We start from the raw sequence: 12,988 nt of genomic DNA on the forward strand, positions 1-12,988 counted from the left end.
ACTGCTTGAAGTGTTGATCACCCCACCGCCATAAATTTGCACTGCATTCAGCTATACACTGCTGAACATCTCTATTACTAGTTTCAAATAAATGATCATATTATCAAATATTGATGAATCTTGTAAAAAATTATGAAAAAAAACTAGTTAGAACAAATATAACATAAGGTAAGGGCAAGATTAATATTTTTTTTTTGTCAAAAAAAAAAAAAAAGGAATGAAGAATACAAAAATGGAAAGACAAATCAAGTGAGCAGGAATGAAACACATAAAAATGAGGAAAATGAAGAGAGAGAAAATGAAAGAAAAAAAGAAAAAAGCGAAAATAGTAAGGGCGTGAGCAGCTTAACTACGATGCACCCCATTTCCAAATCTCTCTCCCTAGAGTGGAATGCTGTGCTGCTCGCTCCTTACCCTCTCACCTCACCTCTCTTCTCTTCTCAGGCTCTCTCCATACATACATACACAATAGATACAACGCAATCACCCCCCTACCCCCTACCCACTCCCCAACCCCCACTCCCACCTCTCCATCTCCATTGGCTCACTCCATCAACAACAAAATTGATATATCACGTATATACGCGCAGGAGAGGAACACAGAAATTGAAGAGAGAATAAATTTGGATAGCGAGAAACGGGAGAAATGAAACACCACCATCACCACAACCTATCATCTTCCGCCGCGGAAACGGCGGTGTCTTCTTCATCGGCGTACCAATCGCAGTCGCCCGTGCAGCCTCCTTCATCGGCGACGTCGTCTTCGTCGTCGTCCTCCGCCGCGGCCGCCGCGGCGACGACATCGTCATCCTCGACGTCGGAGAAACCTGTGGCGGCTGCCGAGGATGCGGCGGCGGCGTCTAGGGACGCCGTATCGGTGACCACGGCTGCGTCGGAATCTGTGACGGTGGAGAGGCGGGGGGAGTACGCGGCGGTTTGCAAATGGGCCATCGCGAATTTCCCGAGAATCAAGGGGCGAGCACTGTGGAGCAAGTACTTTGAGGTCGGCGGCTATGATTGTCGCCTGCTAGTTTACCCTAAGGGTGACTCTCAGGCGTTGCCTGGATACATCTCTATCTACCTTCAGATTATGGACCCTCGCAATACGACATCGGCTAAGTGGGACTGCTTCGCCAGCTATCGCCTCGCCATCGAAAACCCCACCGATGCCTCCAAGTCCATCCATCGCGACTCTTGGCATAGGTTCTCCTCCAAAAAGAAATCCCATGGTTGGTGCGATTTCACTCCCTCAAACTCTATCCTAGACCCTAAGTTAGGGTTTCTATTCAACAATGATTGTCTCCTTGTAACTGCTGATATACTGATTCTGCATGAATCTGTTAGTTTTTCACGTGATAACAATGAATTGCAGTCCAGTTCCTCGTCCAATGTCGTGGTTACTGGCCCCGTTGGGGATGTTTTGAGTGGGAAGTTTACTTGGAAGGTGCATAATTTTAGCTTGTTTAAGGAAATGATCAAAACTCAAAAAATCATGAGTCCAGTTTTCCCAGCTGGGGAATGCAATTTGAGGATTAGTGTGTATCAGAGCTCGGTGAATGGGGTAGAGTATTTGTCAATGTGTTTAGAGAGTAAAGATACCGAGAAGACATTGATCTCAGATAGGAGTTGTTGGTGTTTGTTTCGGATGTCTGTGCTGAACCAGAAGCCTGGTATGAATCACGTGCACAGAGACTCGTATGGGAGGTTTGCCGCTGATAATAAGAGTGGGGATAACACTAGCTTGGGATGGAATGATTACATGAAAATGTCTGATTTTGTCGGTTCAGAGTCAGGTTATCTAGTGGATGACACTGCTGTTTTTAGCACCTCGTTCCACGTAATTAAGGAGCTAAGTAGCTTTTCCAAAAATGGGGGAGTGATTGGAGCAAGAATAGGGAATAGTGCTCGGAAGTCTGATGGGCACCTGGGAAAGTTCACATGGAGGATTGAGAACTTCACAAGGTTGAAGGATCTTTTGAAAAAGAGGAAGATTACAGGGCTCTGCATAAAAAGCAGGAGATTTCAAATTGGAAATCGGGATTGCCGGCTTATTGTTTACCCCAGAGGTATGTAACAATACTTTTGATTAAATCATTGTATTCCCACTGTTCTAGTTCTGTATCCCCATATTATTTAAGCCTATTTCTAGTTATGTATTTTGTATGCATTAGTCAGGCATTTGTGGATCATTTATTTATTTATTTTTTCTTTCTTTCCCACATAAGGTTATTAAAACTCAATGTTTCACAAGTATATGAACTTGAGAAAAGCTCTGTTTGTGCAGTATGTCATTACATTTCTGAAATAAGGTTCAGCAACACCAGCTTCTTGGTATACTTGTACAGTTGTAAATTTAAGATACGTATGGAGAATTGGTCAAGTCCTCAGGTGCTTGGTAATGCTAGTGTGTGGGTTGGGCTTGTTGTAGTGCCCATTTGCTCATAATTGATCATTAAGTCAAATCTCTTTGAAAACAAGGTTTAGTTTTGTACATTTTCCTACCATAGATTCTGAATGATGCTGGATCTCTGCAGACTTGCTCTGACTTGCCTAAAGTTGGCCGATTATTAAAGTGCCTCAGTTGTGCATTCGTTATGTCATGGATACATTTACTGCCAAGTGCCACAAGTTTCGTACTGTTAGATGCATAACTCATTCAATAGTGTTAGTATTTATTTATTTATTTATTGTTTCAACTGAGTTTTTCTATTTCCTTGTGTGGTTGTGATGAAAATCTGTTGGGTTTTGTTTTAATTATGCTTCTCCCCCTGAACATATAGTCATGCTTATTTTTTATTATACCAGGGCAAGCTCAGCCACCTTGCCACCTTTCAGTATTTCTTGAAGTCACAGATTCACGAAATACGAATAATGATTGGAGTTGTTTTGTGAGCCATCGGTTGTCTGTTGTGAACCAAAGGATAGAGGAGAAGTCTGTCACCAAGGAATCTCAGAATCGCTACTCTAAAGCAGCAAAGGACTGGGGTTGGCGCGAATTTGTGACCCTTACTAGTCTTTTTGATCAAGATTCTGGGTTTCTTGTTCAAGACACTGTTGTATTTTCTGCTGAAGTCCTTATTTTGAAGGAGACATCTACAATGCAGGACCTCACAGATCAGGATGATGAGTCAGGAGTCAGTGGTTCCCAGTTGGACAAGGTTGGGAAAAGGAGTTCATTTACATGGAAGGTGGAGAACTTTTTGTCTTTCAAGGAGATAATGGAAACAAGAAAGATTTTTAGCAAATTCTTTCAGGCAGGTGGATGTGAGCTCCGAATTGGTGAGTTACCATTTTCTTGTCATACTTGAATGTATACTTTTACTGTTGGTGTTCCATGATTGATGCTAGCATTTTTCTATACTACAGGTGTTTATGAATCCTTTGACACTATATGTATATATTTGGAGAGTGATCAGTCTGGTAGTGATCTTGAGAAGAATTTTTGGGTTAGATACAGGATGGCTATTCTGAACCAGAAAAATCCTTCTAAAACTGTATGGAAGGAGTCTTCAATCTGCACTAAAACATGGAATAATTCTGTACTTCAATTCATGAAGGTGTCGGATATGTTGGAAGCAGATGCAGGATTTCTTGTACGTGATACAGTTATCTTTGTTTGTGAAATCTTGGACTGCTGCCCTTGGTTTGAGTTTTCTGACCTGGAGGTTAGTGATTCAGCCATTTATCAAATGTGTGTTTTGTTTTTCTCTTGTATCATATGCTTCTCTCTTATCATATGCTTCTCTCTATGTTGTGTAATGGCTGTAAAGAATTATTCTTCTCTATGTCTGCAAATGGGTAGTTGTGAAGATTCTATATACCTTAACTGATGTCCTTTTCATGTGTTGCTATAAAATTGTCTAGTATACTAATCAACCACCCTATCCGAGTTTCTTTCAGTAAGCAGTGTGAGTTGGGGCTGATGAAGTTTGAGTCCTTTTGGGTTTTTAGTCTGCCTGTTTGGAATAGTGTGTGTGGTGGAACATTTTAAGTGTTAGCTTTGTTTCTGATTTTATTGTGATATGTGAGTAGCACTTATAAAGCTGATAAATCACTTAAGAAACCTTTTGAACCTAAATATGGTTGATACCATTGCTATTCTTTTGATAATATACTCATACCTTATTTATATATATAAACAAACTTTGTTACTTTTATTGTTGAGGTGGTGGTATTTTTGTCATTCTAAAACTATACTTAGTCCCCCAACTTTCAGTGCTTTTCTCCTTTTCCAAATTGTTAAAATAATCAATATACTGAAAAATGAGTTCAAATTTTCCCATCTAAAGTAATTCTAAATAAGGGAGCTTGTAATGATTCTCTATTTAATTCTATATTATTTGTAATTATCAATACTGATGTGGGACAGCTGCACCCTCCTTCAGTGCTTTAGCTTTTTATGCAGCCCTCTGCCTGCTTAGGAGTAGTTAGGAATGTGGAATTCATTTACTGTAAGCAACCTATGGAAGCATGGTTTCTCATTTGATGTAAAGAAAAGCCTATAAGATTAAGGGGAGTGGTCCTGGTTTTGTATGTATATGCAGTCCACTGGAGATAGGCAATTAGACAAAATAGGGGAGAAACAATTTGGATTTATTGATCATGGTATAATGCTGTAATTCCACCATTCTTTGTATGCTTTTTGCCTTTGGCTGAATATGTATATTGTCATTAGGTGCTGAACTGCTGATGAAGATTGATTATCTAAAGAAGGTAGGGAAATAGGTTTGGAGGTAGGTGTGGGCATAATTCTCTTTTATACCTTTTCTAGCGATTGAAACTAGAAAGGGTTGCTCTGTCAAGTTTGAAGTTGAGGGGGACTTGATGGTGGGCTACTGGGCTGAATCGCATTGCTGCGGTGTAGGATGAATTTATATATAACCAACCATTGGGATCTTTGAAGATATAAATATGTAATGTCATAAGCTAGCAAGCAAGGAGATTTCATGAAATAAAATTAATATTGTCGTGGAAAGTTCATGTATTAGAGCATCCATATTAGTTGCGGTTTTTAAAGAGTTTTTGCATGTATGACTAGGAAAGATAATATGGGAAACATAGTTATCACGGCGCCCTGTTAAGTCACGGCGCCTCCCGACCGCCTTGTTGCCTAGGCGACAAGTTAAAAAATACTATATATATATATATATATATATAACAATTAAACATATAAATTGTACTGCACCTGCCCACTGCCTACTGCCTAGCCTACTGCTCACTGCCCGCTGCCCATGCCCACTGCACACTGATATTATTAACCAAAGAAGTGGCAGGCTGGCAGTTTATAACCCAAAACCATAGGAAGACAAACAGTCGCAGATGGAGAAAACCAAAGACAATGGAGAAGAAAGAAGGACGACTCAGGCGGTGGGAGGGCGACGGTGACGGCGATGGGCAATGGCTGTGGGAGACATTAGTCAACGCACTAGATCTGAAATCCTTTCTTCTTCTCTCTTCTTATTAGGTCAAACTTTTTTTTTTTTTAAAAAATAATAATATTACTAAAATGGGTCGGGTTTGTGGGTTGGACGCAGGGTCGGCATCCATGGCGCCCGCCTGCGACGCCTGGCCGACGCCAGAGCTCGCCTCGCCGTCTTCAGGCGAGGCAAAGCCTCCAGGCGTCCTGTCTCCACCAACAGGACGCCGTGATAACTATGATGGGAAGGGATGAAAAAAAAGGAAAAACAAATCTGTCAGCAAAAAAAATAATATATAAATGGTCGTTTACGCGCCCAGTGCAGTACAAGAGGGCGCACCGTGAGCTTCAACGTGCAAGGCTGCAGGCTTTCTTCACATTTCTCTCTCCTCCTGGCCCCCACAAATAACCAATCTTCCTGCAAATTAAATTTCCCCTCTCTCCTCTCTCCAAATCATCATCTCTCACCTCCATATCATCCAAAAAAACCAACAAAAAACTTTTGATGTAGATGCTCTTACTTCGCTAAGTTCCTTTCTATAATCAAATGTTAACCAGATTTCATTATACAATCAGTCGATGGCACTTGAAACTTTTGTCCCATTTTACTAGATTAGATGGGTTGCAATTACGGAGTATTATATTAAAATACTCAATGTGTGAATTGTTGCCTTGTTGGCTTAATAAAAGACAGTTTAAGGTATACTTATGTGCAGCAAGTGTTGGCTCAATAAAATGTAAGCTGGGATAAAATATAAGTATTACAAGGTTAAAAAAAATAGGGATTGTTTCACCCCAACACACTAAGGTTTCTGGTTATTATAATGCCTGTATCCTCTGAAATTTAGCTAATGCTTTCACTAAAGTCCAAAGTACAAAAAAGATTGAATAGGGCCAAAATGAAATTCCATTAACACTCTTTTCTTCCTTCAGGGTTAGAAATGTTAATTCTTTGGCAAGGGAAACAATGAACAAATTGTTAGAATTGACATGACCTTTAGGGGGTGCAGTTGTAATTTCTAAAATAATAGTATTTCAGATGCTACTCACAGAAAAACACCAAGGGAAATAATTCTTAAAAACAAGCTTCTAGGCTTCTAGCTGTGTTTGGAAAATTAGGAGTTGCATTGGGTGTCTAAAGTTGGGTCTCACATCTGCTACTTGCTTAGACATAGAGTAGTGTTAAGACCCTTAGAGGTGGATTATTGGTACTTCAATAGTGAAATATGGTCAGGGGGCTTGCTTTTGGTAAGTGGACAGGCAAAGGATAAAAGATTCACACGACTGCCTTTTTATAGGTGAAGTCCATTACCCAATGCCATGAAACACTAACTCTGAAAGCAGCAACTCAAAGGCCTTGTTGGGCAATTAATGGTTGTTGGCTGATTGTGTATTTGTGTTAGCCGTTTTGACCGGCGGATTGTTTTAGTGGTTTATAGAGATATGTTTGGTTAAATTAGTTGTTTATGATTAGCGGTTAATATGTCAAAAGACATATTTGCGTGTATATTTTATAAAAACAATTTATTAAATAATAATGATTAATTATATAATAATTTTAATTATAAAGAATTAAATTTAACAAAGAATCTAGATATTTAAACAAATAAAAATAATTGTTAATTATTAATTATATAATGTGTTATCTAATTATTTTTAAATGATACTTTATTATTAATTTTATAAATTTATTAATATTATATTTATAAAAATAAAAATTAAAAATAAAGAGGAAAAAAAATACTGGGCAATGTGGGCTACTTGGCATCCCACATCACTCGGTTTTAAAGAAATGGAGCATTGGGGAGCCTCATACTCCTCTTTTGTAGCTGTGCTGATACGCACAGCATTCTTCTCCAATGTTTGGGAGTTCAAGCATCACTCTCTCCTTTGGGAGAGTGATTGCATTTAATGCCCAAAGGGCAATTTGGGAATATAGTAGCGTTTTTCCCAAATGCTGATTGGAAATGCTGCATATTGCAGCATTTCCAAAATTGGCAGTTTGAGGCAAACTGCAAATAGGAGAAGCTGTTTACCAAGGATGTATTTTAGCTTTTATGACCAAGTCAAAATGCCAAAGTGGTCAAAATGCTAACCGCTAACCCAAAATGCCATTTACCAAACAATGCCAAACTCCCACTAAACAATATGTAATAGATACCACTAAGATGTCTGTCTAGTGTCTTTTAAGACCACTGCAACCACTTACATTTACTATTGCATTATAAACTTGTTCCTATGTGCAAGATTAATTCCATGCAACTCCTGTCATGCAAGACTTATTTAATATTCTATTGACATGCAACTAATGCAAGCCAACTCTTTGTGGGAGATTGGGAGATGAATGAATTAAGATAATGACAATTTCAAAAAAAAAAAGGTTATTTAATACTCTTGCCTATCCTTTGATACTAGCTTGGTTCTTGATCAGTGAATTTCGTAACTATGGATTTGACTTTTATCCAATGGTTACTTCTGCAGTTTGATGTTCTCATGGAACATTGGTTTCTGACTTTCTCATACTTCAAATTTGGATTCTGTATTGAAATTTGCTGTTGCTTTTCTAGGTATTAGCTTCTGAGGATGATCAGGATGCTCTGACAACTGACCCTGATGAGCTCATTGATTCGGAAGACAGTGAAGGAATAAGTGGAGATGAGGAAGACATCTTCAGGAATCTTCTTTCCAGAGCAGGGTTTCATCTCACATATGGAGATAATCCTTCACAGCCACAGGTTACTTTGAGAGAAAAACTTCTCATGGACGCTGGTGCTATTGCTGGTTTCTTGACTGGACTTCGTGTATATCTTGATGATCCTGCTAAAGTGAAGCGGTTGCTCCTTCCTACTAAAATATCTGGTTGTAATGATGGGAAGAAACTCAGTAGGAATGATGAGTCTTCTCCCAGTTTAATGAACTTGCTGATGGGAGTAAAAGTTTTGCAGCAGGCGATCATTGATTTGCTTTTGGACATAATGGTTGAGTGTTGTCAACCTTCAGAAGGCTGTCCAGTTGGTGATTCCTTAGAAGGGAGTTCCAAACCTTTTCCAGAGGGTAGTGATCCCAATGGTACTACTAGCCCTTTAGAAAATGATAGGGCCAATGGAGCCAATGAATCAATGCAGATTCCTGTCCATGATAGACTTGATTCAGTCATGGATGAAGGTACAAGTTTATCCGCTGTTCAAAGTTCGGATATTGGTGGCAATGATACACAAGATAAAGCATTTCCTGGACAACCTATTTGTCCACCTGAAACGTCTGCTGGTGGTTCGTTGGAAAATCCTTCCCTTCGCTCTAAGGTATAATTGTTATATCATCTCTATGTTTATGCTTTTGTGCTTAATGTTGTTGGTATAGATCATTCAATGAAGTTGTGACTTCAGACGAAGTGGCCAGAGCAGTCCGAAGAGCTTCTTGGATTGATTGTGAACTCCTTGAGAGCACTTGATGGAGCTGTTCCACAGGGTTGTCCTGAACCAAGGAGGAGGCCGCAGTCTGCACAAAAGATTGCGCTTGTACTTGATAAAGCACCAAAGCATCTACAGCCAGACCTTGTTGCTTTGGTACCAAAATTGGTTGAGCATTCAGAACATCCACTGGCTGCGTGTGCTCTTTTAGAACGACTTCAAAAGCCGGATGCAGAGCCTGCACTGCGAGTGCCAGTAAGATGCACTGGAATTTTTGCTTTTGGAATTCTAGAATTTCCATTTAGAATCTTTCATGTATAATGCATTGGAGAGGGAAGTTAACTGCCTCAAGTTTGATTACTTATATCATTCTCTTGTAATGCTTATTTTTTTATTTCACAGGTTTTTAATGCACTTAGTCAGTTGGAATGCAGTAGTGATGTGTGGGAACGTGTTCTTTTCCAGTCATTTGATCTTTTGACAGATTGCAATAATGAGCCTCTCGCTGCAACAGTGGACTTCATATTCAAGGCTGCAATTCATTGCCAACATCTTGCGGAAGCAGTATGCATAAGAAATTGCATCTGTATTTCTAATATGTTATATTTATCCCTTGTTACCAGTGTAATTTGTTTTTCTTTTTTGCTTTAGGTCCGAGCAATCCGCACTAGGCTAAAAAATTTGGGCACAGAAGTCTCCCCATGTGTTCTTGATTATTTGAGCCGGACAGTTGGTAGCTGCGCTGATATTGCTGAAGCTATCCTTAGAGATATCGATTGTGATAATGGTTTCAGTGAAAACTGTTCAGCAGTTCCTTGTGGAATTTTCCTATTTGGTGAAAACTGTCATACTACTGAAAGACCTGAACCTGTGGATGAGCACCCTTTCCGGTCTGGTGATCATGTTTCTGACATTTACATTCTGATTGAGATGTTATCTATCCCTTGCCTTGCTGTTGATGCATCCCAAACTTTTGAGAGAGCTGTTGCTCGAGGTGCTGTTGTGGCTCAATCTGTAGCCATGGTCTTGGAAAGACGTCTTGCTCGGAGAATAAGTTTGACCTCTGAATATGTTGCTGGAAATTTTCAGCACGCTGATGTGGTTGTGGAAGGGGAACTGAGGGCCCAGCAAGATGATTTTACTCCAATTCTTAGTCTTGCTGAGACACTTGCACTTTCCAGAGACCCGCACGTGAAAGGATTTGTGAAAATGCTTTACACTATATTGTTCAAATGGTATGCTGATGAGTCTTACCGATTGAGGATCCTCAAGAGACTTGTTGATCGTGCTACCAGTACAACAGATAGTGCTCGTGAAGTAGATTTAGATTTAGATATTTTGGCAACTTTAATATGTGAGGAGCAAGAAATTGTTAGACCAGTTCTTAGTATGATGAGGGAGGTTGCTGAACTCGCAAATGTTGATCGAGCAGCACTTTGGCATCAGTTATGTGCTAGTGAAGATGAAATTCTCCGCAATCGTGAGGAAAGAAAAACAGAAATCTCCAATATGGCTAAAGAAAAAGCTGTTATTTCCCAAAAGCTTAACGAATCTGAGGCTACTAATAACCGTCTTAAGGTCTCTGTCTTTATGTTTGTGTGTGTCTCAGGGAGGCATGTCTTACATTTGGTTGATGCTTAGGTAACTTTATAAATTTACACTAACATCATTGAATTGCAGTCTGAAATGAAGGCTGAGATGGATCGTTTTGCTCGGGAAAGAAAGGAGCTTACAGAGCAGATACAAGATATTGAGAATCAACTTGAATGGATCCGCTCTGAAAGAGATGAAGAAATTGCAAAGCTCACTGCTGAGAAAAGGGCTTTACAAGACCGTTTGCATGACGCGGAGGTTCAGCTTTCCCAACTGAAGTCTCGAAAGCGAGATGAACAGAAGGTATGATAAATATTTTTGGCATAAATTGTTATAGGAATTATTTCCACATTTGGTCCCCAAGTATTAATTTTGTCACATTTGGTACATGACTTTTTTTTTTGTGTGCCACATTTGGTCCTACTGTCCAAACCTCTGATAGGAAACAGGTGGAATGCATTATATTTCCAGTTCAAAATCATATGTTTTCATCCCAGAAACGTTAAGGTGTTCAAACCAGTATGGTTCTGAACTGAAAATGTGACACATTCTAATTTTTTTTAATAGAAGATATTGTCTGAAAGTCATGTACCAAATGTGGCAAAATTAATACTCGGAGATCAAATGTGGAAGTGACCTAACAGTGGAAATAATTCTTGTTGTAGCTTAAGAATATTGCTTGCATCGCCACAAAACTTCATTGCCTTTACTATCATGAATTTTAAACAGCAATCAGCAATCAGCAATATTTTTACTATCCTTTGGGATTGATGATTTCTTCTATTTCCTGAACTCATTTATTGTTTTCAGCTGTATGTCACCACAGTTCCTTTCTTTGCTTTTGGTAGTTGGTTCACTCTCTATTAGGAATTTGTGCTGCTTATTGATAATGACAAAAATTGTGTGCCTATCCAGGGAGAAAGTACTATCACCTATTATTTCTTTCTCTCTTAGCTGACTGATCTCAACTATCAAATTTTTAATGTTCCAGAAACTAATGAAGGAGAAAAATGCTCTTGCCGAAAGGTTGAGGAATGCTGAAGCCGCAAGAAAAAGATTTGATGAAGAATTGAAACGATTTGCTACTGAAAATGTTACTCGAGAAGAAATACGGCAGTCACTGGAGGATGAAGTTCGCAGGTTGACCGAAACTGTTGGACAAACTGAAGGGGAGAAGCGTGAAAAAGAAGAGCAGGTTGCTCGATGTGAAGCTTACATTGATGGGATGGAGTCCAAATTGCAAGCATGCGAGGTTATTTTTCCCAATTTGATTTGGTTTATTCTCTTTTCTATTGCCTTGATTTTCAAGAATTAATTCGCAAACCACCTTACTAACTTCTTCATCGAATTCAATGTTTCTTGTAAAACCTCCATCCCCATCCCCAATAACACCGTCACCATCTCTCAAGTGGAAACTACATCTTGTGCTGACTAATGATGCTGCTTTGTGGCCTCATGTTGTTGAATTGTGCATTATTGAAAATGGATTAAACCGATCTGTCTCCTTAATCCATATTTTTTTTTGGCTCCTTGTTTCAGCAATACATTCATCATCTTGAAGCATCTCTTCAAGAAGAAATGTCGAGACATGCTCCACTGTATGGTGCTGGGTTGGATGCTTTGTCAATGAAGGAGTTGGAGACATTGGCAAGGATTCACGAAGAAGGGCTGAGGCAAATCCACACCATCCAACAGCGTAAAGGAAGCCCCGGTGGTAGCCCTCTTGTAAGCCCTCATAACCTTCCACATACTAATGGACTGTTCCCTTCTGCTCCTCCGACAATGGCTGTTGGACTTCCCCCATCTATTGTACCCAATGGTGTCGGGATCCACAGTAACGGACATGTAAATGGTGCAATTGGACCTTGGTTCAATCATTCCTGAGTCTGAGTCTAAGTCTGAGTCCGAGTCTAGGTTGGACATTATATTGTAACGATCTAGACTAGGTGGTTGGTTAGTTGGTCGATTGGTTGGTTGGTTATACCCTCTCATCCTAAAACCCTAGCTCGATCAGGCTATTATATCTTTCATTTTCGGGCTGGCATTTCGGCTGGGATAACTTTTGGAACATGCAGCAGGTTCCAATAGCACCAGCAATCAAATGCTGCACCTTTTTCTTCCGCCAAATTAATCAAAGGAATTTTCATTTTGATAGTTTTCTTTTTCCTTTACTCTTGTGCTTCATCTGATTGACATTGTCTTTTATCCGAATACACTAGCTCACTTATAATCCTTTTCAAGTCATCGTCAGCTGTTAATGACCTCTTCAATTAGCTAAATGAACAGACCCGACTTTGGCCAAAATTCTTCGTTTAATCCATCTAATAGCACGGTTGAAAGATGGAATGAGTATATTTGTTCTGATTTCATGTAATAATTGTCGTTCGTCACTTCAGAATGATAAGAAATTTGGTTCAATATTTGACGGAATAGGTAAATTATTATGGATTTTGCTGATGATTACCCTACCGTAAATGCAAAAATTGAACTTGTATATATATATATATATATATATATATATATATATATATATATATATTTTAGAACTCAAGTGGATTCATCATTAGAG

At 39.3% G+C, this 12,988-nt stretch overlaps 1 protein-coding gene across 1 annotated transcript; it reads left to right on the top strand.

Annotated features, from left to right (window-relative positions):
• Window positions 1-373: 373 nt before the first annotated feature.
• LOC116023201 lies at window positions 374-12,585 on the top strand. The gene is made up of 10 exons (XM_031264187.1): window positions 374-2,066; window positions 2,806-3,279; window positions 3,367-3,665; window positions 7,984-8,718; window positions 8,803-9,081; window positions 9,229-9,390; window positions 9,478-10,404; window positions 10,507-10,722; window positions 11,411-11,671; window positions 11,959-12,585. The coding sequence occupies exons 1-10, from the start codon at window positions 647-649 to the stop codon at window positions 12,301-12,303; spliced, it is 5,118 nt and encodes a 1,705-aa protein (XP_031120047.1). The 5' UTR covers window positions 374-646; the 3' UTR covers window positions 12,304-12,585.
• Window positions 12,586-12,988: the final 403 nt, after the last annotated feature.

Source organism: Ipomoea triloba, chromosome 6 (assembly GCF_003576645.1).
Source record: "Ipomoea triloba cultivar NCNSP0323 chromosome 6, ASM357664v1".
NCBI lineage: Eukaryota > Viridiplantae > Streptophyta > Magnoliopsida > Solanales > Convolvulaceae > Ipomoea > Ipomoea triloba.